This window comes from Pipistrellus kuhlii, unplaced genomic scaffold, assembly GCF_014108245.1.
Source record: "Pipistrellus kuhlii isolate mPipKuh1 unplaced genomic scaffold, mPipKuh1.p scaffold_m20_p_1, whole genome shotgun sequence".
Taxonomy (NCBI): domain Eukaryota; kingdom Metazoa; phylum Chordata; class Mammalia; order Chiroptera; family Vespertilionidae; genus Pipistrellus; species Pipistrellus kuhlii.
The window spans coordinates 117474397-117495995 of record NW_023425404.1 but is presented as its reverse complement, the minus strand read 5'-3'; the positions used below and the strand labels follow the sequence as shown (position 1 = coordinate 117495995).

The 21599-nt window shown below is 39.5% G+C and overlaps 1 protein-coding gene across 1 annotated transcript in view; it reads left to right on the top strand.

The window, feature by feature from the left end:
* GDI2 (GDP dissociation inhibitor 2) overlaps positions 1–21599 on the top strand; it is a 43840-nt gene that overhangs the window by 4158 nt on the left and 18083 nt on the right. The window contains exons 2-4 of the mRNA XM_036460900.2: positions 11947–12054; positions 12921–13020; positions 16075–16209. Of these exons, the coding sequence (XP_036316793.1) occupies positions 11947–12054; positions 12921–13020; positions 16075–16209 (343 nt within the window). The remainder of the gene's footprint in view (positions 1–11946; positions 12055–12920; positions 13021–16074; positions 16210–21599) is intronic.

Below are 21599 nucleotides of genomic sequence, written 5' to 3'. Positions count from 1 at the left end.
TTGAAATTGAACTATCCTATATAATAAAAGGATGATATACAAATCTACTAGACAGCAGAACAAACTTTTGCTGTGATGCGCACTGACTTCCAGGAGGCAGTCGCTCAATGCAGGAGCTGTCCCGTGGTGGTCAGTGCTCTCCCACAGGGTGAGCACTGCTCCGCCAGAAGCTGGGCTTCATGGCTCATGGCTCACAGCTGGCAAGCACAGCAGGGTGGTGAGAGCCTCTCTTGCCTCTGCTGCAGAACTAAGGATGTCTGACTGCGAGGAGCGGGCTTAAGCCATCAGTCAGACATCCCCCAAGGGCTCCTGAACTGCGAGAGGGCACAAGCCAGGCTGAGGACTCCCCCGAGTGCATGAATCTTGAATCTCGTGCACCAGGTCTCTGGTAAAATATAGAGCTACCATATGATCCAGTTAAAAAATATAGGTGCATGCTGCCCCCACTTTTCACTGCTCAGTCTGTTGATATTGACAGAAATAAACTTAATAGTCTTTTCGCCACCCCTTTTTCTCAGTGTTTAACATAGTAGCAGTCTGTTTGATATTGAAAATAAAGTTGGTTTTAGGAACAGTGTAGAACTAGATCTGCGGACTGAAAGGTCCCACATTCGATTCCTGTCAAGGGCATGTATTAAGTCTAGTAACTAGTTTAATGTCGCTTTTCTAATACTTTTTTAAAATCGAAATTTATTTAAAACAATCAACAAAATTTTAATCAACAATATAGTTGCCGTTGTTTTCTACTACTTGGTGCCCAACGCTCAGGAAGCATTTATTTTATTTAATCCCTCTGTTGTAAAATTCTTGTAGTTTTGATGCAAAAAATTCGGTCCAATGCAGTTTTGAGGCATTCTTCATTTATTAAATTTTTTTCCAAGAAGAAAGTTTTGCAAAGAACGAAACAAATGGTAATCGGAAAGGGGCAATACAGGAAAGAATATCAGGTGAATATGCCGGTTGAGGGAGACTTATTCCCATTCCAACTGGCGCAGTTTTTCAGCGTAGTGATTCTTGCAGTAGTGGGTCGTGCGTGTAGCGTTTCGTGGTGAAAGATTACGCCCTTCTGATTAATCAGTGCGGGTTTTTTTTCTCTTAAAGCTTGGACTAACCTTTCCAACTGGGCACTATACACTGCACTTGTAATGGTTTGGTTAGATGGTAAAAGTTCATAATGAAGAATTCCTTTAAAATTCCACCAAACACACATCATCACTTTTTTCGCATGCAAGTCGGGTTTTGGCGTGGGCTGCGGAGCCTCATTTTTGTCCAACCATTGAGGCCGCCTTTTCAAATTAACATACAGCACCCATTTTTCATCTCCAGTAACAATTTGCTCTAAAAACGGCAAACTGTTTTGACGAGAGAGGAGCGAACTGCAAATTGTGACTCTTTGATTACGGTTGTTGTCGGTCAACTCATGAGGAACCCATTTTCCAAACTTTTGGACTTTGCCAAGTGCACGCAATTGATTGGAAATTGTTTTTTTGTGAACAATTTAAAGTTGTCACAAGCTCTTGTTGGGTAATTTGAGGATTTTGCACCAAAAGAGCTTGAAGAGCTTCTTGATCAAAATTTGACACACGGCCTCGACCACTCTTGTCATCTAACGAAAAATTTCCCTCGCGAAATTTCTCAAACCAACGCTGGCATTTTCTGGCACTAACTGCATCTTGACCAAGAGCACTACAGATGTTTTTTGCAGCCTCACTTGCTTTTCTTCCTAATTGGAACTCGTAAAAAGCATGCAGTGCCGAATATGCTCTTCATCCGCCATCTTCTTAGCCCTAGTTTTGCAACAAAAACCAAACCAAACACAAACTTTTTCAAGCAAAACTTGTTAATTGCACTTCACACGTTCTGTAGATACCACGTGTTTGAAGGTTATGTCAATACAAGTCAACGCCAAGCAAGATTTTAAACGAATGTTAAAAAACGACATTAATTATTACTAGACCCGATACATTGGTTGCAGGCACATCCCCAATAGGAGGTGTGCAAGAGGCAGCTGACCGATGTTTCTCTCTCATCTCCGTTTCTAGGTCTCTATCTCTCTCCTTTCCTCTCTGTTAAAAATCAATAAAATATATTAAAAAAAAAAAGAATCTTTTAAAAAATGCAGTAGAAGTTAGAGTTTTAATGGTTATTTAGTTTATATGCTGGCTCTGTTCTCTTCCATGCCTAAGTTGATCTCTAAGTAGGAAGTGAGAGGCCATTAACTTCCGTGATACTAGGGTACAATTTAATACCATTGGCTTTAGAAACACCATTCAGGCCACTTTAGTATTATACATAAGAGGTACTGTTTCTTATGTGTTAGGCTCCCTCCAAATGAATTATTCCAATTCTGTTGTTTTGTTTAGGGCAATGGTGGGCAAACCTCAAGCCACATATGGCTCTTTGACCCCTTGAGTGTTCTAACTCACTTCAAAATAGACTCGCCCCGGCTAAAAATGGACTTAAGCGCTTGGGCCACGAATTTTCAATAGCGCTGTACGTACGCAACCACATGTGGTATTTTGGGGAAGAGTCATACACAAGGGGCCAAAGAGCTGCATGTGGCTCAAGAGCTGAGGTTTGTCAACCACTGGTTTAGGGTATTGAAGGGAAGTGAATTAAAGTGTCACTGAATGGTACATCACCCATCTCCACATACTAGAGCTTTGCTACAATTGCACTTTAAACAGTTTTATGTGGTTACTTCTTTTTATGTAGGAAAACATGAAGTGCTAGGTGGAGGGCAGATGCCATTAACATAAAAAATGTTGATTCTAAAATGGTTTTGTAGTTTTAGTTATTTTGAATGGGAGTTGTATTCTTATCCTGCTCAGGTCATTTGTGTGTGACTTCAAAATTAATGTGGAGTACTCCCATCTGTTAGATTTAAAATGAATGTGTTAGTTAATATTCATTAATATGCAAATTTCCTGGTGTGATGAATGGACCAGATTTTCAAGTGCAAAAAGAGGAAATTTAGAGTATTTTCTCTGGCTTTAAATATACTAGAGTGTGTGTGTGTGTGTGTGTGTGTGTGTGTATGTGTGTATGTATGTATGTATTTCAGAGAGGATGAGAATGGGGGAGAGAGAGAGAGAGATAGAAACATGAATGATGAGAGAGAATCATAGATCAGCTTCCTCCTGCACACCTCCTACTGGGGATCAAGTCCACAACCTAGGCATGTGCCCTGACCTGGAATTAAACTACGATGTCCTGGTTCATGCTCAACTCTGAGCCACACCATCTGGGCTTCTCTGTCTTTAACGTGCTTTGCTTGTTATTATGTATTCACCAGATAGGTAATGGTAGATTTTAATTTTGAGTTGTTAATTTTGGAAGATAGTAAAATTTTAAGATCACTAATGTGTTTACTATGCCCAGATATGACAAATTTTATCGGTAAATACTTTGTATCAGTGAAACGGCATGTTTTTTTTTTTTTTTTCCCCTCTGTGCCATTGAGTGACAGCTACCACTGGCACAGTCCCAGGAAAGATGCACTCAAGGGTTTTCTTTCAGCACCAGCTACCAAATCCTGGCCCCACTGGAAACGGCATGTTTTAAAGCAAAATTTTAAAGTGTCACATTTGTGCTATTATGTATTTTATTCTTTTGGCAGTGTAAAAGCAGTCTTTTTCAGAGGAGTTCAGGAAAATTAGTGGGCATGTGGGTTTTTAATTAGCTTTGTCATATTAGTTCCAATTGATGCCTTTAAAGGTCGTTAGCATCAGCTCTCAGACTTAGCTGAATCTTAGGTGATTGGGCCTTTGTTAGGCCTCAGCCTTTGGTGCTTGCTAGAGGAACCATGGTTTAGTGAATGGGTCATGCTTATTTGTAACGAAGTGTGAAAAGATATATATAGAAGCTCTGCAACACTCAAAGTTGCTTCCTGTGATTTTGCTTCCAAAAGTTGAACTCTGAAGTCTAATTTTGTCAGCTGGAAATGTGACTTGTTTTCTTCTCTTTATATCATAACCTATTTTTGAGGTGGTATATGTTATTCTACTTTCATATAAATGTTACATCATATATGTTAGTGCTTTAGATATTTTTTGGAGTGAATTGCTTTTGATAGTGTTAGGATTGGTTTTTGTAGGTAAAATACATTCAGATATTAAGACATTAAGAAAGTGAGCCCTAGCCGGTATTACTCAGTTGTTAGAGTGTCAGCCCACTTACTGAAGGGTCACAGGTTTGATTCTGGTCAAAGGCTTGTCTCGTGCCTTAGTTGCAGGCTGGATCACTGACCATGGTCAGGGCAGGCACATGCAGCAGGTAACCAATTCATGTGTCTCTCTCACATCAGTGTTTCTCTCTACCCTATCCCACCCTTTCTTTCTAAAAATCAGTGGGGAAAAAAATATCCTTGAGTAAGGATTAACAAACAAACGAAGAAAGTGAAAAGGCAAGCTACAGAGTAGAAGAAGGTATTTGTAACACATATACCCAATAAAGGACTTGATATATCCAGAATATATAACAAACTTTTGTATAGCAATAAGAAAAAGAAAGCCCATTTTATTTTTTTATTTTTACAGTACATTTAATAAAGTGGGGACAGTGAAATAAGGAAGGGTTTAGGATAGAAGAAGCAACAGGACAGAGTCTAGGCCGGGCTGCTTTGGTGCTCTAGAAATTTTATAGGGAAGAAATGAGCCTAGGTGGGGATGCTTTGACTCACTGGAAAGTCAGAAAAAACGGGCCTTGGAGACAGGTTCAGGGATTTAGCCCAGGACGAGCTTCCACTCCACCCATTGCTCTCCTGGTTGTAAGTTTCATGGGAACCCTTATAGTTTAGGAGATGCACATCTGAGAGGGAAGAAAGCCAAAAGATGTGGGCTTACTTCCGAGAGGGAGAGTGCCTACAAAGCCCATTTAAAAAATGGGCAAATAGCCCTGACCAGTTTGACTTAGTGGTTAGACCTGGGCCTGAAGATCAAAGGGTCTCGGATTTGATTTCGGGTCAAGGGCACATACCTGGGTTGCAGGTTTGATTCCTGGCCCTGGTTGGGGTGTGTGCATGAGGCAACCAGTCTATGTGTCTCTCTTACATTGATGTTCTCTCTGTCTTTCTCTCCTCTTCCTCCCTCCTGCTCTCTCTCTAAAGATTAATGGGAAAAATATAATCTGGTGAGGATTAACACATTAATAAATAAAAATGGGCAAATAATTTGAACAGGCACTTATCAAAAGAGGATACTGTAATTATCAGTAAATTATAAACAAGTTTTTCACCTCATAGTTGTCAGGAAATGCAAATTAAACCACATCCTAATTAGAATGGCTAATTATAAGGACAACAAGTATTGAGCAAGGATTTGAAACAATAGGAACTTTTATATATTGCTGACAAAAAGTGCAAATTAATACAACCATTTGGAAAACTGTTTGTCATTCTGTATTGAAATTGAACATATGTGTATTCTTGATATATAGCCAACAAATGTATACATAAAGGACATGTTGAGAATGTATATAGAGCATTATTTATAACTTGAGGTCCTGGTGCATGAAATTCATGCATGGAAGTGGGGATCCTTCAGCCCTGCCTGCATCCTCTCCAATCTGGGACCACTTAGGGGGATGTCTGATTGCCTCTCGCAGTTCGGGGACCGCTGGCTTCTAACTGCTCACCTGCCTGTCTGCCTGATCGCCCCTAACCACCTCTCCCTGCCTGATCGCCCCTAACTGCTCTCCTACTGGCCTAATCGCCCCTAACTGTTCCCCTGTTGTCCTGATCTCCTCTAACTGCTCCCCTGCTGGCCTGATCACCCCTAAACGCCTCTGCCTTTCCCTGCACCTGGGGCCCAGGATTCCCTCCAGCTGGTCGCAGGCACCTAGGACCTGGGTCGGCCTCACCTGGGCCACCCGCAGTCGCAGGGCACCATGGGTTGGTGGCTTTGCTCAGGCCGCAGGTGCTGGTGTCTGGGACTACAGGCCGCAGCTGCAGGTGCTGGTGTCTTGACATCCGGACTAATTAACATTTTACACTTTTATTATTATAGATCTATTGCATGAATCTATTGATTCTGAGTTCAGAAACAGGCAGAACAAATCTTTGCTCTTGGAAGTCATGAGAGTGGCTGTGGGTGGAGGGTGTTATGACTGGAATAGGGCACGAAGGTGGCCTTGTGGGGTGCTCATGTTTTGTTTCTTGATCTAAAGAAATGAGTTACCCTCCTGGAGTAAAGTTTGAACCTGTTAATGATTTAAAACATTTACAGATACTGCCGAAACCGGTTTGGCTCAGTGGTAGAGTGTCGGTCTGCGGACTGAAAGCCCCCAGGTTCGATTCCGGTCAAGGGCATATACGTTGGTTGTGGGCACATCCCCGGTAGGGGGTGTGCAAGAGGCAGCTGGTCAATGTATCTCTCATCGACGTTTCTAGCTCTCTACCCCTCTCTTCTCTCTGTAAAAAAATCAATAAAATATATTAAAACATTTACAGATACTAAAATGAATAAATATAATATGGAGGGAAATTTGAAATATGTGTGAAAATTAATTATTTTTTTTTTAATCCTCACCTGAGGATATTTTTTTCCATTGATTTTTAGAGAAAATGGAAAGGAGAGGGGGAGAGAGAAAAACACTGATGTGAGAGAGACACATCAGTTAGTTGCCTCCCGCATTTACCTGACTAGGGCCTGGCGCCTGCAAACAAGGGTATGTGCCCTTGACCGGAATCAAACTTGGGACCCTTCAGTCCGAGGGCCAAGGTCTTTATTTTATTTTATTTTTTTATTTTATTGATTTTGTACAGAGAGGAAGGGAGAGAGATAGAGAGTTAGAAGCATCCATGAGAGTCATCGATCAGCTGCCTCTTGCACACCCCCTAGTGGGGATATGCCCGCAACCAAGGTACATGCCCTTGACCAGAATCAAACTTGGGACCCTTCAGTCCGAGGGCCAAGGTTTTTTTTTTATTTTATTTTTTTATTTTATTGATTTTGTACAGAGAGGAAGGGAGAGAGAGAGAGAGTTAGAAACATCCATGAGAGTCATCGATCAGCTGCCTCTTGCACACCCCCTAGTGGGGATATGCCCGCAACCAAGGTACATGCCCTTGACCGGAATCGAACCTGGGACCTTTCAGTCCCTAAGCCGATGCTCTATCCATTGAGCCAAACCGGTTTCGGCCCGAGGGCCTATGTTTTATCTACTGAGCCAAACCAGCTAGGACTGTGTGAATTTTTAAGATACAGTTTCAAAGTCAGACTTCTATGTGTAAGTGGAAAAGAGATTGTTCTTTACTATCTAGGGTCATTTGGATAAATTTGAAAAGCACTAAGGATTTTAAAAGGTACATGGAATTTTCTTTATTCTTAAAAAAAACACACATTTCTGATCACCAAAACCCTTTGGTATAGCAGTTGTGAGTGTATATCCCATCTCTGTGTTTCTCTGCATTAATTTTATTCTTTTTTGTCTCTCCCCCCACCCCCCACCTTGATTTTGGTATGTTAACCCTTTGCACTCCGAACCATTCTGGACATTCGCTACCAGCTACTCGACGCTAACGGCGGAAACGTGCGTTGAGTTAACTCAATTCCCCGTAATCACTAATAAACTGCAAAGTCCCCTGAGACGGGACATCCGAGTGATATGCTAGAATTCCGATGTCCCCTGAGAGGGGACAGCAGAGTGCAAAGGGTTAATATATCCATGCTTTGTTTATCTTTTCCCCCTGAGAGTGGTCTTTTATATTCCTCTGTCACTTTTCAATTTATTTATTTTTTAAAATATATTTTTATTGATTTCAGAGAGAAAGGGAGAGGAAGAGAGATATAGAAACATCAATGATGAGAATCATTGATTGGCTGCCTCTTGCATGCCCCCTACTGGGGATCAAGTCCACAACCTGGGCATTTGCGGTTGGCCGTAATTGAACCTGGGACCCTTCAGTTTGCAGGCTGACACACTATCCACTGAGCCAAACCGGCTAGGGCACTTTTCAATTTATTAATAATAATCCTGGATGCTTCCTTTAGGGCTCTAGCTCTCAGACTCTTTGATCTCAGTATCTGTTGACACTTAAAAATTGAGGACCCTGAAGAGCTTTTGTTTATAAGGGTTTTATCTATTGACATTTATCATTTTAGAAATCATCACTGAGAATTAAAAAATATTAATTCACTTAGAGATAACAATGATAAACCCATTAGATGTTAACATGTATAACACTTTATAACTAGTACATTTCCCAAAACAAAATATATTTATGAGAAGAGTATCATTATTGTACATTTTCTGCACATCTCTTTAATGTCTGGCTCAAAAGATAGTTGAATTTGCATCTGCTTTGGTGTTCAGTCTTTTGTGATGTATTGTCTTAGCTGAAGTAAATGAAGAAAATCAGGCCTCGCCAAAACCGGTTTGGCTCAGTGGATAGAGCGTCGGCCTGCGGACTGAAGGGTCCCGGGTTAGATGCCGGTCAGGGGCATGTACTTTGGTTGCGGGCACATCTCCAGTGGGGGTGGGGGGGTGCAGGAGGCAGCTGATCGACGATTTTCTCTCATTGATGTTTCTAACTCTCTATCCCTCTCTCTTCCTCTCTGTAAAAAAATCAATAAAATATAATAAAAAATAAAAAAAAGGAAAATCAGGCCTCATACAGATGTGTAAGTTGAAAAGAGAAGTGTTTTTGTAGCTTCTCAGATCATGAATCACACCAAAACACAAGTGGCAGGTTTGTTGTTGTTTTTTACATAAATTGCAACAAGATATCTGAAACCATACCAGTGAACATTTAGTAATCTATCATATAAAATTCATTAATCTATCTGGCACTTTGAATTCCTCTTCTCCCCCAGCATGATTTTGAACAGATTCATTGGTCATTTGGAAAATACTGGTTTACTGAGTAATGCAGATCTTGAATTGACTCATTTCATTATACAATAACACAGCGTTTTTCAACCGCTGTTCCGCGGCACACTAGTGTGCTGCGAGATGTTGCCTGGTGTGCCGTAGGTGCAGACAAGACAAGAATTTTATAATTTTTCACTATTTTGTTTACTTAATATTTCATAATAAAGTAATTATAAAATACTTTCTTTGTGTTTATTTGATTCCTATTCAAGAGAATTACTTTATATATAGTCAATATAGGCACAGAGTTAAATTTTTTAACATTTTCTAATGGTGGTGTGTCTCGTGATTTTTTTCATGAAACAAGTGTGCCTTTGCTCAAAAAAGGTTGAAAAACACTGCAATAACAGAAACTCATGTTTGTTGATGTCATTGCTCATATTATTTGAAAAGTTCTTTTAGGTATTGTGGATCTGACATATGCCCTGGAGGGGATGTAAGTTTTCCAGAATTCAAATTTTCATTAAAAATTTTGACTTGGTTTTTGGCAACAAATACTGTCAGTTATTTTTGAAAAAACGTCTGCCAGATACCTAAGTTTGAGTAATCATAGTTTGTTTTTCAGTGGTTCTTTCAAATAAAAATGATGGTTCATGAAAAGAGTAGCTAGTTCATGATACACAACGTTTTTTTTTTGAGCCAGAGTGGCTTTATGTGTACATTTAACAGAGGTAATTTTTAATGCTTCATCAAGGACATTAAGTAAAACTGGCCTTATTTTAAACTGTAACTGGTGGTGCAGAATATAATGACTAGTGTAGTTAAGAACCACTACCCTAATTCATTTTATCCAGTAGTGATCTTATATGATCAGCGCTAATGTCCATACAGTGAAAAATAATTTTATTTTGAAAATAGTTTTAAAAACAGATTTCTTAATGATTTTAGAGAGGAAGGGAACGGGAGTGAGAGAAACATTGATGATGAGAATCAGTGATCAGGTACTTCCTGCACACCCCACACTGGGGAAGGAGCCCACAACCCAGCCATGTGCCCTGCCTGGGAATTGAACTGTGATCTCTTGGTTCATAGGTTCAACCACTGAGCCATGCTGGCTGGGCATGGAAATACTGATTTTTTTTTTTTTTTAATCTGCAAGTTTTTATTAAAATTTTTTTATTGTTGAGAGTATTACACATGTCCCCTTACTCCCCTAGTGCCCTCCTCCACCCAGTTCCCACCCCACCCAAGGTCTTCATTATCCTATTGTCTGTTTCTATAGGTAATGAGTATCTATACTAATAAAAGGGTAATATGCTAATTAGACCAGATGTATTCCGGACAACCCTTCAAACATCCTTCTAGATAAAGCCATGGCTGTGAGAGCCAAGGCAAGCCGCCAAGGCTGGGAGGGCCCATCACAGAGCCCAGGCCAGTTTGGGAGGGTCTTCCTCCGCACAGCATTGATTGCAAAGCCTGGGCAGGCGGACAGGGCCTCTCTGTGGGTGGCGATGGGACCATCAGAACCCCGGTTGAGTGGACAGGGCCTCTCTTTCCTCTGCCATTGATCTCAGAGCCGTTGAAGGGTTGGCAGGGCCTCCTTGTGAGCCGGGATTAATGGTGGAGCCCTGGCCTGGTGGGAAGGGCCTCCCTGTAGGCGGGAATGAATGGCGGAGCCCGGGCCGGGTGGGCCCCCGATTGGAGAGGGTGCAGGCTGGGCTGAGGGAGCCCTCTTACCCCACCATGCACAAATTTTGTGCACTGGGCCACTGGTCCTATGTAATAAAGAGGGAATAGACTAATTGACTCTCATGCTGTCACAAAGATGGAGGTGCCCACAGCCAGTAAGGAGGGAATATGCTAATTGACTGCCCTGCCCTCAAAGATGGCAGCACCCAGAGTCAGTAAGGAGGGAATATGCTAATTGACTGCCCTGCCCTCAAAGATGGCAGCACCCAGAGCCAGTAAGGAGGGAATATGCTAATTGACTGCCCCACCCTCAAATATGGTGGCACCCACAGCCACAAGATGGCGGCACCCTGTCTGCTTGGCCCCCTAGCCTCCCAGGGCCGGCTGGAGGTGCAGACAAGCCTCGGATGGCAGCTGCCCAGCCTCCTAGAGCTGGCTGGGGCTCAGATAACCAGGGCTGGCCGAGACTTGTGCTGCTGGCAGTGGCAACAGCAGAGGTGTGATGGGGTGCCGCCTTTCCCTGATTGCCGGGTTGCCTCCTGCCCCTGACTTTGAGAAGGGGGCAAGCTGGACTGAGTGACCTCCTGCCTCCAGTGCATGAATTTTCATACACTGGACCTCTAGTCTATATAATCTATATAATCTATATAATAAAAGCCTAAGTGATGGTTATGGTGGAATGCCCAGAATAACTGGTCACTGTGATGTGCACTGCCCACCAGGGGGCAGATGTTTAATGCAGAAGCTGACCCCTGGTGGTCAGTGTGCTTCCACAGGGGAGTGCTGTTCAGCCAGAAGCTGGGCTCCCGGCTGGTGAGTGCCTCTCTCACCTCTGTGGCAGTGCTAAGGAGTAGTGAGCACAGCAGTAGGAGCAGCGAGCAGGCAGGCGGAGGAGCGAGGGCTTCTGGACTGTGAGCGGGATGTCTGCTTGCTGGCTGAGGGACCGTCCTCTGCCAGTGCATGAATTTCATGCACTGGGTCTTTAGTCTGTATTATAAAAACCAGTGGTCCTAATGCTGTAATGACCAAAGACTATTATGGGTGGGAGGGGCTGCGAGTGGGGCGGTGGGCAGGGCCATGTGATTTTGCACACTGGGCTTCTAGTATGCGTATAAGATCTTTAGTTAATCTCTCCCCACTCTCCTTCTCCCTTTCCTTTGAGATTTGTAAGTCTGTTCCATGTTTCCACGCCTCTGGTTATGAAAATAGTTTTAACCTTGGCACTCACAGGGTTCTACAGATTACACTTCAAACCCTCCTTTGGGCTGTCCTCAAAGATGGTGGCGTCCAGAGCCAATAATATTTATCCTTAATGTACATCATATATTGCACATACATGGGTGTTAGTTACTAAAACGTTTCATGAGAGACTTGAAAAAAAAAAGTATCTTTTTGAAGCATGCTGTAGTATTTTTCTTCTTTTGAAGATATATGCTTTTCCTGTAGGAATGTATCCTGTCAGGTATAATGTCAGTGAATGGGAAGAAAGTTCTTCACATGGATAGAAACCCATATTATGGAGGAGAAAGTGCATCTATAACACCTCTGGAAGATGTAAGTATTAGAATAAATTAATATGCTTTTATACTTTGAATCTTTCACTTTTTAAAAAAGACTTGATTTCAGAAAGGAAGGGAGAGAGAGATAGAAACATCAATGATGAGAGAGTATTATTGATCAGCTGCCTCCTGCCACTTGGCTTATTCTGTTCCACCTTAGCAATATGTGAATTTGAATGTTCTGAAATTTTAAACTGCAAGCTTTCATCTAGAGTTTCTACTTTCTCACACAAATTGCAAATTAACTGGAACTAATTATAAATGTCTTTTCTGATATGAAGATTCCAGATTTTATTTTTACCTCCTTACATAACTATAAAAGCAAAATTAAGCCTTTTGGCTTTGTATTCAGGAAAGAATGAGTTTAAATGATTTCTACAAATAAGTGTATCTGCAGAACTAATTAATGTGTAATTGACAAATTGTTTCATGTTCTTGCTTTTCTGCTAATAAAAACAAACTGTCTTTGCAGTACTTATGTTAACTAACATTCATTAGTTTAGTAATATGTTTAGTTTATATATGCATTAGAACTTTACTAACAATTTTACCTGATTCAAAATGAAATATGCTTCCTCTGGCTGGTGTGGCCCAGTTGGTTGGAGTGTTGTCCTGTACACCAAAGATTTTATCCCCTGTCTGGCAACCTATCCATGTTTCTCTCCCACGTTGATGTTTTCTCTCCCTCCCTTAAATCCTCCTGTCTTTACAATCACTATAAAAATAAAAATAAATGTTCTTGTTATACTTTACCTCATGTACTGGCATTATTACCCCAAAACCATGTCATTTAAAAACAGTTGCAGAGTATATGGGAATTAAGTTTTGTTACATTATGGATATTTTTTGTTTTGGTTTTAGTTATACAAAAGATTTAAAATACCAGGAGCACCACCATCATCAATGGGGAGAGGAAGAGATTGGAATGTTGACTTAATTCCCAAGTTCCTTATGGCTAATGGTAAAGAATTCTAACTTAAATTTATGACAGAATCTGATTTAAAACTAGAAACTAACTCCTGACAGAGAATATTATTCCAGGTATGTGGAAATGGATATTTTAAAATGGTGAGTAATATGCTCCATTAGAGATGTCTGGAAGCAATAAAATTGGAGAGAAATGGAGGTGACTTCTTAGTGATTGGTTCTGAAGAAAGAAAATTATGATATGACAGTATATATAAAAATTGTAAGCATTTATAACAGTTTTTCTCTTGATGCCAAGACTTTTTAATTTGTTGGCTTTTAAAGTTATTTTTTAATTAGAAGAGTTGAATATCTTTTTAAATTATTGTGATATTATTGTCTTTTTCTGAATGACTGGAAAGTCTATTTATGTTCTTTAAAATAAAGTACTTACCACCCTTTCCCTTTTTTTGAATTTATATCCTGTAATTTGTTTTAGTGCAAAGTTCTTTTTGGAATTTTCTCTGAAATAACTTAGTGTTAACTAAGTTATTTTGAGGTGAATTATAAACTCAAAATATTTTATGTAAGAAAATTATTATATTGAAATTAGAAAACAAAAGCAGAAAGGAAATAAAATTTACATAATTAGAATTCACCATCTAGAATTATAGTTAATATATTTATTTTGGTGTATAATCTGCCAGGCCATTTCTTTCAATTGACATACTATGAGAGTTGGTGTGTGTGTGTGTGTGTGTGAGAGAGAGAGAGAGAGGGAGAGGGAGAGGGAGAGGGAGAGGGGGAGGGGGAGAGGGGGAGAGGGGGAGAGGGGGAGAGGGGGAGGGGGAGGGGGAGAGGGAGAGGGGAGGGAGGAAGAGAGAATGAGTGTGTGTTTATGTAATAAATCTTACTGTATACTCCTTGAAGCGTATTATGGGGGATAAAGGGAATGAGGAATGATTTCTTTTTTTTCCTTTTTTTAAAAAATATATTCCATTGATTTTTGTACAGAGAGGAAGGGAGAGAGAGAGATAGAAACATCAATAAGAGAGAGTCATCGATCAGCTGCCTCTTGCACACCCCCTACTGGGGATATGCCCACAACCAAGGTACATGTCCTTAACCAGAATCCAACCTGGGGCCCTTCAGTCCCCAAGCTGACGCTCTATCCATTGAGCCAAACCGGTCCCGGCGAGGAATGATTTCTTAAGGCTTTCCCTTCATATTGATAATCAACATTAGACTGAGACTGCCTCTTTTCCAGTACTTTTACCAAACCCCGGATATTATTCAGTTTAATTTTTGTCATTTTGTTATACTAAAAGACAAAATAATTGATTTTTAAAATATCTTTTTGTTAGAGAGTGAAATGATTTCTAGATTTTTATTGGCTTTTATATTCTTTTTTTTTTTTTTTTTTTAATTTATTAATCCTCACATGAGGATTTTCCCCCCATTGCTTTTTCAGAGAGAGTGGAAGAGGGGGGGAGAGAGAGAAATACCAATGTGTGACACAGCTAATGATTGCCTCCTGCACGCTTGCCTGGGGCTGGGGAGGGAACCCAAAACCCAGGTATGTGCCTTTGACTAGGATTTGAACCTGTGTCTCTGTTGTGCTAGCCAACCCTCTAACTATAGAGCTACACCTGCCAGGGTGGCTTTTGTATTCTTTTATTATTATTATTATTATTTTTTATTTTTTCAGAGAGAAGGGAGTGGGGAGATAGAAACATCATTGATGAGAGAGAATCATCGATCGGCTGCCTCCTGCACATTCCCTTTTGGGATTGAGCTCGCAACCCCAGCATGTACCCTTGTTCACAATCAAACCTTGGACCGTTCAGTCTGCAGGTCAATGTTTTATCTACTGAGCCAAACCAGCTAGGGTGGTTTTTGTATTCTTGTTCTTTTGCATATTTTTCTGTTGGGGTTTTATGTTTTTTTCCCCTTATTGTTGTAAAGTGCTCTTTATAAAGACTATATACTCTTTTAAAATATGTTTAAAATACCTTTTCCAGTTTGTGATTGGCCTTTTATATTACTGTTGCGCTTTTTTTTGTGTGTGTATGCAAAAGCTTTTAAATTTCATGTAGTCATATAGGTTAATCTTTCTTGTTTTGATATGGAAGGGTATGCTTAAAATTTTTCTATCTGAAGGTTATGTAAATATTAATACTTTTAGTTTTACAGTTTCATTTTTTCACCTATTTTCTTTGTAAATTATATATTTTATTATCCTGTTGTTTGAGAAGTAGAGATTTATGAATCTAAATTTATTGTTTTTCAAAATGGTGAAATATTTGTCCCTCAACACCACTTATCGTTTCCACTTTGATTTAAACTTTTATGATATATTAAATTTTTATATGTGGGTCTGTATTGTTTTTGATTAATATGTGGACTAAATATAATTGTACAATGTACTTTAATCTCTGGCTGCATAATGCTCTTGTCATTATTTCTTGTTTTCAAAGAAAACCTTTTTATTTTGACTGCCTTAGTGTGCTTATCTTTTCAAATGAGTCTTAAAATAATTTTATTTCTAAAAGAAGTTTGCTGTTTTTATTATAACAGAAATTCTTTGGTTTATAGGTAGATAATATTTTAATCATATGCCTAGCTTTCCACCCTCCCATTTATTTATTTATTTTGCTTTTTTGTTTTTTCTTTATCTGAAATTAATGTTTATTTTATTAATATAAATAGACACAGAAACTATAAAGCATAAGTTCCTGAAAATTCTTGCCTTTCAGTTGCCTCTCTTTAAAATATAACAGGAACTTTAAGGAAACCCAGCCTATTTGCAGTAGTATTATAATTCTAAACCTCATACCTGTAATAATTGTGTAGCTTTTACAAAAGCAAGTTAATGAAGTTATTAACCTTAAAGTTGTATAAATTAACAAATACTTCTAAATATGTTAACAAGTAGGTATGCATTCTGATTGTCCCATTTAAAATATGGCTTTGGAGACTTTTTGTAGGAGTTATTGGATAATAGAAAAGAATTCGGAGCCATTAGTATTGGTAAATGTATTTTTATTTCTGTTAGTTTTTAAGGAGTAATAAGATGTTAATCATAGTTTGAACTGTGTGACTTTTATAGGTCAGCTGGTTAAGATGCTACTTTATACAGAAGTCACTCGTTATCTGGATTTCAAAGTGACTGAAGGGAGCTTTGTCTATAAGGGAGGAAAAATCTACAAGGTTCCTTCCACTGAAGCAGAAGCCCTGGCATCTAGTAAGTAATTTTTTTTTTTTTTAGAATGTTAAGGTTTTACAATGGAAAATGACTATTAGAGATTAAATTTAAATGTCCCTTACATCAACCCTCATTTACTCATTCAATAAAAAAATATTTATTGAATGTGTATTATATGCCAGACACCATTCTGGGTAGTTGAGAATACCTCAATGATCAGAATGTTCAAATTTTTCTATTCTTTTTGGTATTTAAAGAGATTTTAAATGACCATCTCTGTATCATGACCATCTCTATGTCTAGGTCTAGTAGTGCCCTTTTCATAATAATAATTCATAAGAGCAGTTGTTTTTTTGTTTCCTGTGTGTTAGCATCTTGCTAAACATTTCACATTCATTTTGTTACTTGGCTTTTAAAACACCTTTATGAGGTAAGTTTTCCATTTTGTAGATAAGAAAACTCAGGCCTGAAATCACATAAGTGATTTAAGTAGCAGGATGGGAATTGAAACCCTGGAGGGATTGCTCTAGAGCCTGTGTTCTTAATCCCTCTATTAAGCTGACCTCCTAGACCCGTGGTTGACAAACTGCGGCTTGTGAGCCACATGAGGCTCTTTGGCCCTTGTGTGTAGCTCTTGCACAAAATACCACGGCCTGGGCTAGTCTATTTTGAAGAAGTGGCGTTAGAAGTTTAAGTTTAAAAAATTCGCTTCTCAAAAGAAATTTCAATCGTCGTATTGTTGATATTCGGCTCTGTTGACTAATGTCTTTGCCGACCACTGTCCTAGACTATATTATTCAACCTGCTTAAAAAGAAAAGAACTCTCGCCGTAACTGGTTTGGGTCAGTGGATAGAGCATCAGTCTGCGGACTGAAGAGTCCCAGGTTTGATTCCGGTCAAGGGCATTTACCTTGGTGGCGGGCACATCCCCAGTACAAGGTGTGCAGGAGGCAGCTGATCGATGTTTCTCTCTCATTGATGTTTCTATCTCTCTCCCTTCCTCTCTGTAAAAAAAGAAAAATCAATAAAATATATTAAAAAAAAAAGAAAGAAAGAAAAAAACTCTGATCTGTCAAAACTCATCTTTTAAGTTGGTGCTGTTGCCATTATCTAAAATCTTTATTTTTAGGAATTTCCAGTGAGTGTGGAGTGATTTTATTCTCTGCCCTAAATTATTTCCTCCACTGGCTCAACCAAAGATTCCTGGTTAATATTTTCTGTTTTGATCTCTTAAATAGCAAACACCCCTAGAAAGGACATCAGTTCTTGAGGGTGTTCTATTTTGATATACAGAGCAGTTTAAGAAACGACACATTTGTAAAACTCAGGAGTAGATGAGTTTTATATACCAAATGTTTTAGGAGTTTAGAGGAGCGAAAGGTTTGGATTGGGAGAATAGGAAAAGAATCAATAAATTCTCCAGTAATTTTATTTTGGCATAAATGTGGAAAAGTGTTCTCATTTATTTTGGCAGTTTTTCATAACTCCCTTTATTCTTGCTATCAGGGGAGAAAATATTGGGCCTAAAATGTTGAAAGACATGATAGCTAGATAGTAAAAACATCCACTAACAGTTTTGCTAGGTTAGAATAGACAATTGGGAAAGGAAGGGAATGGCTCCAAATGAAATTGAAGGGATTTAGTGGCGTGATCATGGGTTACAAATTATTTTAAATCCTTTTTAAAAATATATTTTTATTGATTTCAGAGAGAAAGGGTGAGGGAGAGATAGAAACATCAATAATGAAAGACAATCATTGATCACCTGCCTCCCACATTTCCCATAGTGGGAATGGAACCCACAACCCAGGAATGTGCCCTGTGCAGGAATTGAACCGTGACCTCCTGGTTTATGTATATGAACCTAATATGCAAATTGTCCACTCTGGAGTCCAATGTGCGTTGACCACCAGGGGCTGGCGCAGAATGAAGGAAGGCCTGGCTGGCAGCCTGTAAGGCCTCGATCAACTCTGATATCCGGCCGGACCTACGGATCCTACCAGTGCACAATTTTGTGTACTGGGCTTCTAGTTTTAGGAGATACATATACTACTATGTTTAATACTTTAAACAATAAAATAAAATAAAAACAAGGGCAGTTCCCCCATAGCAAATAAATGTCTATTCTGGTTTATAAAAAAAATAGTTTTAAGTATTTTGAAGATCCCTACTAGAGATTGTGTGGGAGGCAGCTAATTGCTGATTCTCCCTGATTGTTTTTTCTCTTTCTCGTGTCTGAAACCAATTAAAAATATATTAAAGATTATAATAAAATAACAGTATTATTGCCAGAAGTATTTTCGTAGAAATAAGAATGTAAGCAGTTGAATACATTTCTTTTAAACAAAGTTTATGCTTTTTATTTTTTTATTACCTTTGAGCTCTTACCTATAGATTTATTATTTAAAAATATAGGAAGGGAGAGGGATAGAGAGTTAGAAACATTGATGAGAGAGAAACATTGATCAGCTGCCTCCTGCATACTCCCTACTGGGGATGTGTCCACAACCAAGGTACATGCCCTTGACCAGAATTGAACCTGGGACCTTTCAATCCGCAGGTCGATGCTCTTATCCACTGAGCTAAACTAGTTTCGGCAGATTTAATTTTAATCATAGTTACACAATATTACATTAGTTGTAGGTGTACAGCATACTGATTAGACAATTTTATAACTTGAAAGTGAACAGCACAATAATTCTAATACCCACCCTGCACCGTACATAGATACTATTTTATTGACTATAAACAGGCCTGGTGCACGAATTCTTGCACCAGTGGGGTCCTTTGGCCTGGCCTGAAGGATCAGGCTGAAACCGGCTCTCTGACATCTCCCGAGGGATCCTGGATTGCAAGAGGGCACAGGCCAGCCCAAGGGACGTGGGAGCTTGGCCAGCTGGGGAGGGACTGCGGAAAGGCTCCAGGGAATGTCTGGCCTGTCTCACTCAGTCCCAATCCTGGACCCCAGCAGCAAGCTAACCTACCAGTTGGAGCATCTGCCCCCGGTGGTCAGTGCATATGTGACTGGTTGACCAATTGTCTGCCCCCTACTGGTCAGCATGTCATAGTGAGCAGTTAAGTGGCCTTTAGCATGTCATTAGCATATTCTTTTTGATTGGTTGAATGGCGGACCAGACACTTAGCATATTAAGTGTTTATTATATAGAATTTCCTATGCTGTATGTTATATCCCCGTTAATTATTTTATAACTTGAAGTTTGTACTTCTTAATCCCCTTCAACTTTTTGCCGATCTCCTACCTCCTTCTGCCTGGCAACAGTTTGTTCTCTGTGTCTGTATTTGTTTTTTTAGATTCCATATATATGTGATATGGTAGTTATCTTTCTAAGGCATATTTCACTTAGTATTATACCCTCTATATTATCCATGTTGTCAAAAATGGCAAGATTTCATTCTTTTTGATGGCTGAGTAATTTTCCAGTGTATGCATGCGTGTGTGTGTGTGTGTGTGTGTGTGTGTATTTGTACATGTGTATGTGTGACATCAATTTATCTGTTGATAGACATCTAGTATGGTGTCATGTCTTGGTTGCTGTAATGAACCCAGAGGTGTATGTATCTTTTTAGATTAGTGTTTTCAATATTTCGGATAAATACTAGAATTGAAATTGCCGGGTCATGCGGTAGGTCAAGAGCTCTTATCTACATTAATAGCATTAACCACCTGCATCATTTTAAAAAATTAAAGTATTTGCCTTTTTGCAGTTTTATTTTTCTATTTTTTAAAAAAATATATTTTATTGATTTTTTACAGAGAGGAAAGGAGAAAGATAGAAAGCTAGAAACATAGATGAGAGAGAAACATCGACCAGCTGCCTCCTGCACACCCCCCACCGGGGATATGCCCGCATCCAACGCACATGCCCTTGACCGGAATTGAACCTGGGACCCTTCAGTCCTCAGACCGACACTCTACCACTGAGCCAAACCTGTTTCGGCTTTTCTATTTTTGATTTAATTTTTTTCAAATATTTAAAACATACACATATACTGAAAATTCAAATAATATCAAAGGGTATATTTATAGTCTAGCTCTTTTTTTTTAAGAGGTTTATAACAACTTACTATCTAGGGGTGTGTGTGTGTGTGTGTGTTAGCTGGGAAATCTAATCCTTACTATTTTTCACTCCATTCTTTCCACACTGATAGGTAATCATTTTTACTTGTTTCTGGTTTATCCTCCCTTTTTGTAAAAATAAGCAAATAAATGATTGTCTCTTGCACATCCCCTACTGGGGATTGAGCCCGAAAACCAGGCATGTGCCCTGACCAGGAAACAAACCGTGACTTCCTGGTTCATAGGTTGATGCTCAACCACTGAGCCACTGCAGCTAGGCATATATATAATATATACATTCACACACACACACACACACACACACACACGTGTATATATATGTGTGTATATATATGTATGTGTGTGTATATATGTATGTATGTATATATATGTATTTTAAAATATTTATTTCAGAGAGGAAGGGGGAGAAAAAGACAGAAACATGAATGATGAGAGAGAATCACTGATAGACTGTCTCCAGCATGCCCCACACTGGGGATTGAGCTCATAACCCATCCATGTGCCCTGACCAAGGATCAAACTTGACTCCTGGTTTATAGGTGGACCCTCAACCACTGAGTCATGCCTGCTGGGCTTAATGTATTTTTAAGCTAGGTTTATTGAGGTATAATTTACATACAGTAGAGAATTTACCTGTGTTTTTTTTTTTAGCATACAGTTTTATGAATTTTTACCATATCACTACCTTACCTGCAGCTGTTTTTATCTTAATGGATAGAATTTTTAAGTCAGAATGGTGGCAAGAAAATTCTAGACAAAATTCTAGACAAATGAGAAATGGGAAAATGTTGAGGTAGGGAAGTTTAAGAGAAAGGTAAAATAAAAGAGAAAGATGTGAATAAATTATAGTTTTAATAGAGGCCAGGTGTACAGATTTGTGCTTTAGTGGGGTCCCTCTGCCTAGCCTGCAGAATCAGGCTGAAACCAGCTCTCTGACATCCCCTGAGAGGTTCTGGATTGCGAGAGGGTGCAGGCCAGGTTGAGGGACACCATCGGTGAACGATTTTTCACTGGGGAGGGACTGTGGGAGGGCTCCAGGGCATGCCCCATCTGTCTTGCTTAACCAAACCCCCCTGCAGCAAGCTAATCTACCAGTTGGAATATTTGCCGCTTGATGCTCGGTGCACATCATAGTGACTGGTTGACCAGCTGACTGCCCCCTGGTGGTCAGTGCATGTCATAGTGAGTGGTTGAGCGGCCTTAGCATATTATTAGCATGTTACGCTTTGGTTGGTTGAACAATTGACCAGTCGACTGGATACATAGTATATTAGGCTTTGATTATATAGGACAATAGCTTACATTTACTGGACATATTTGCCAGCATGTA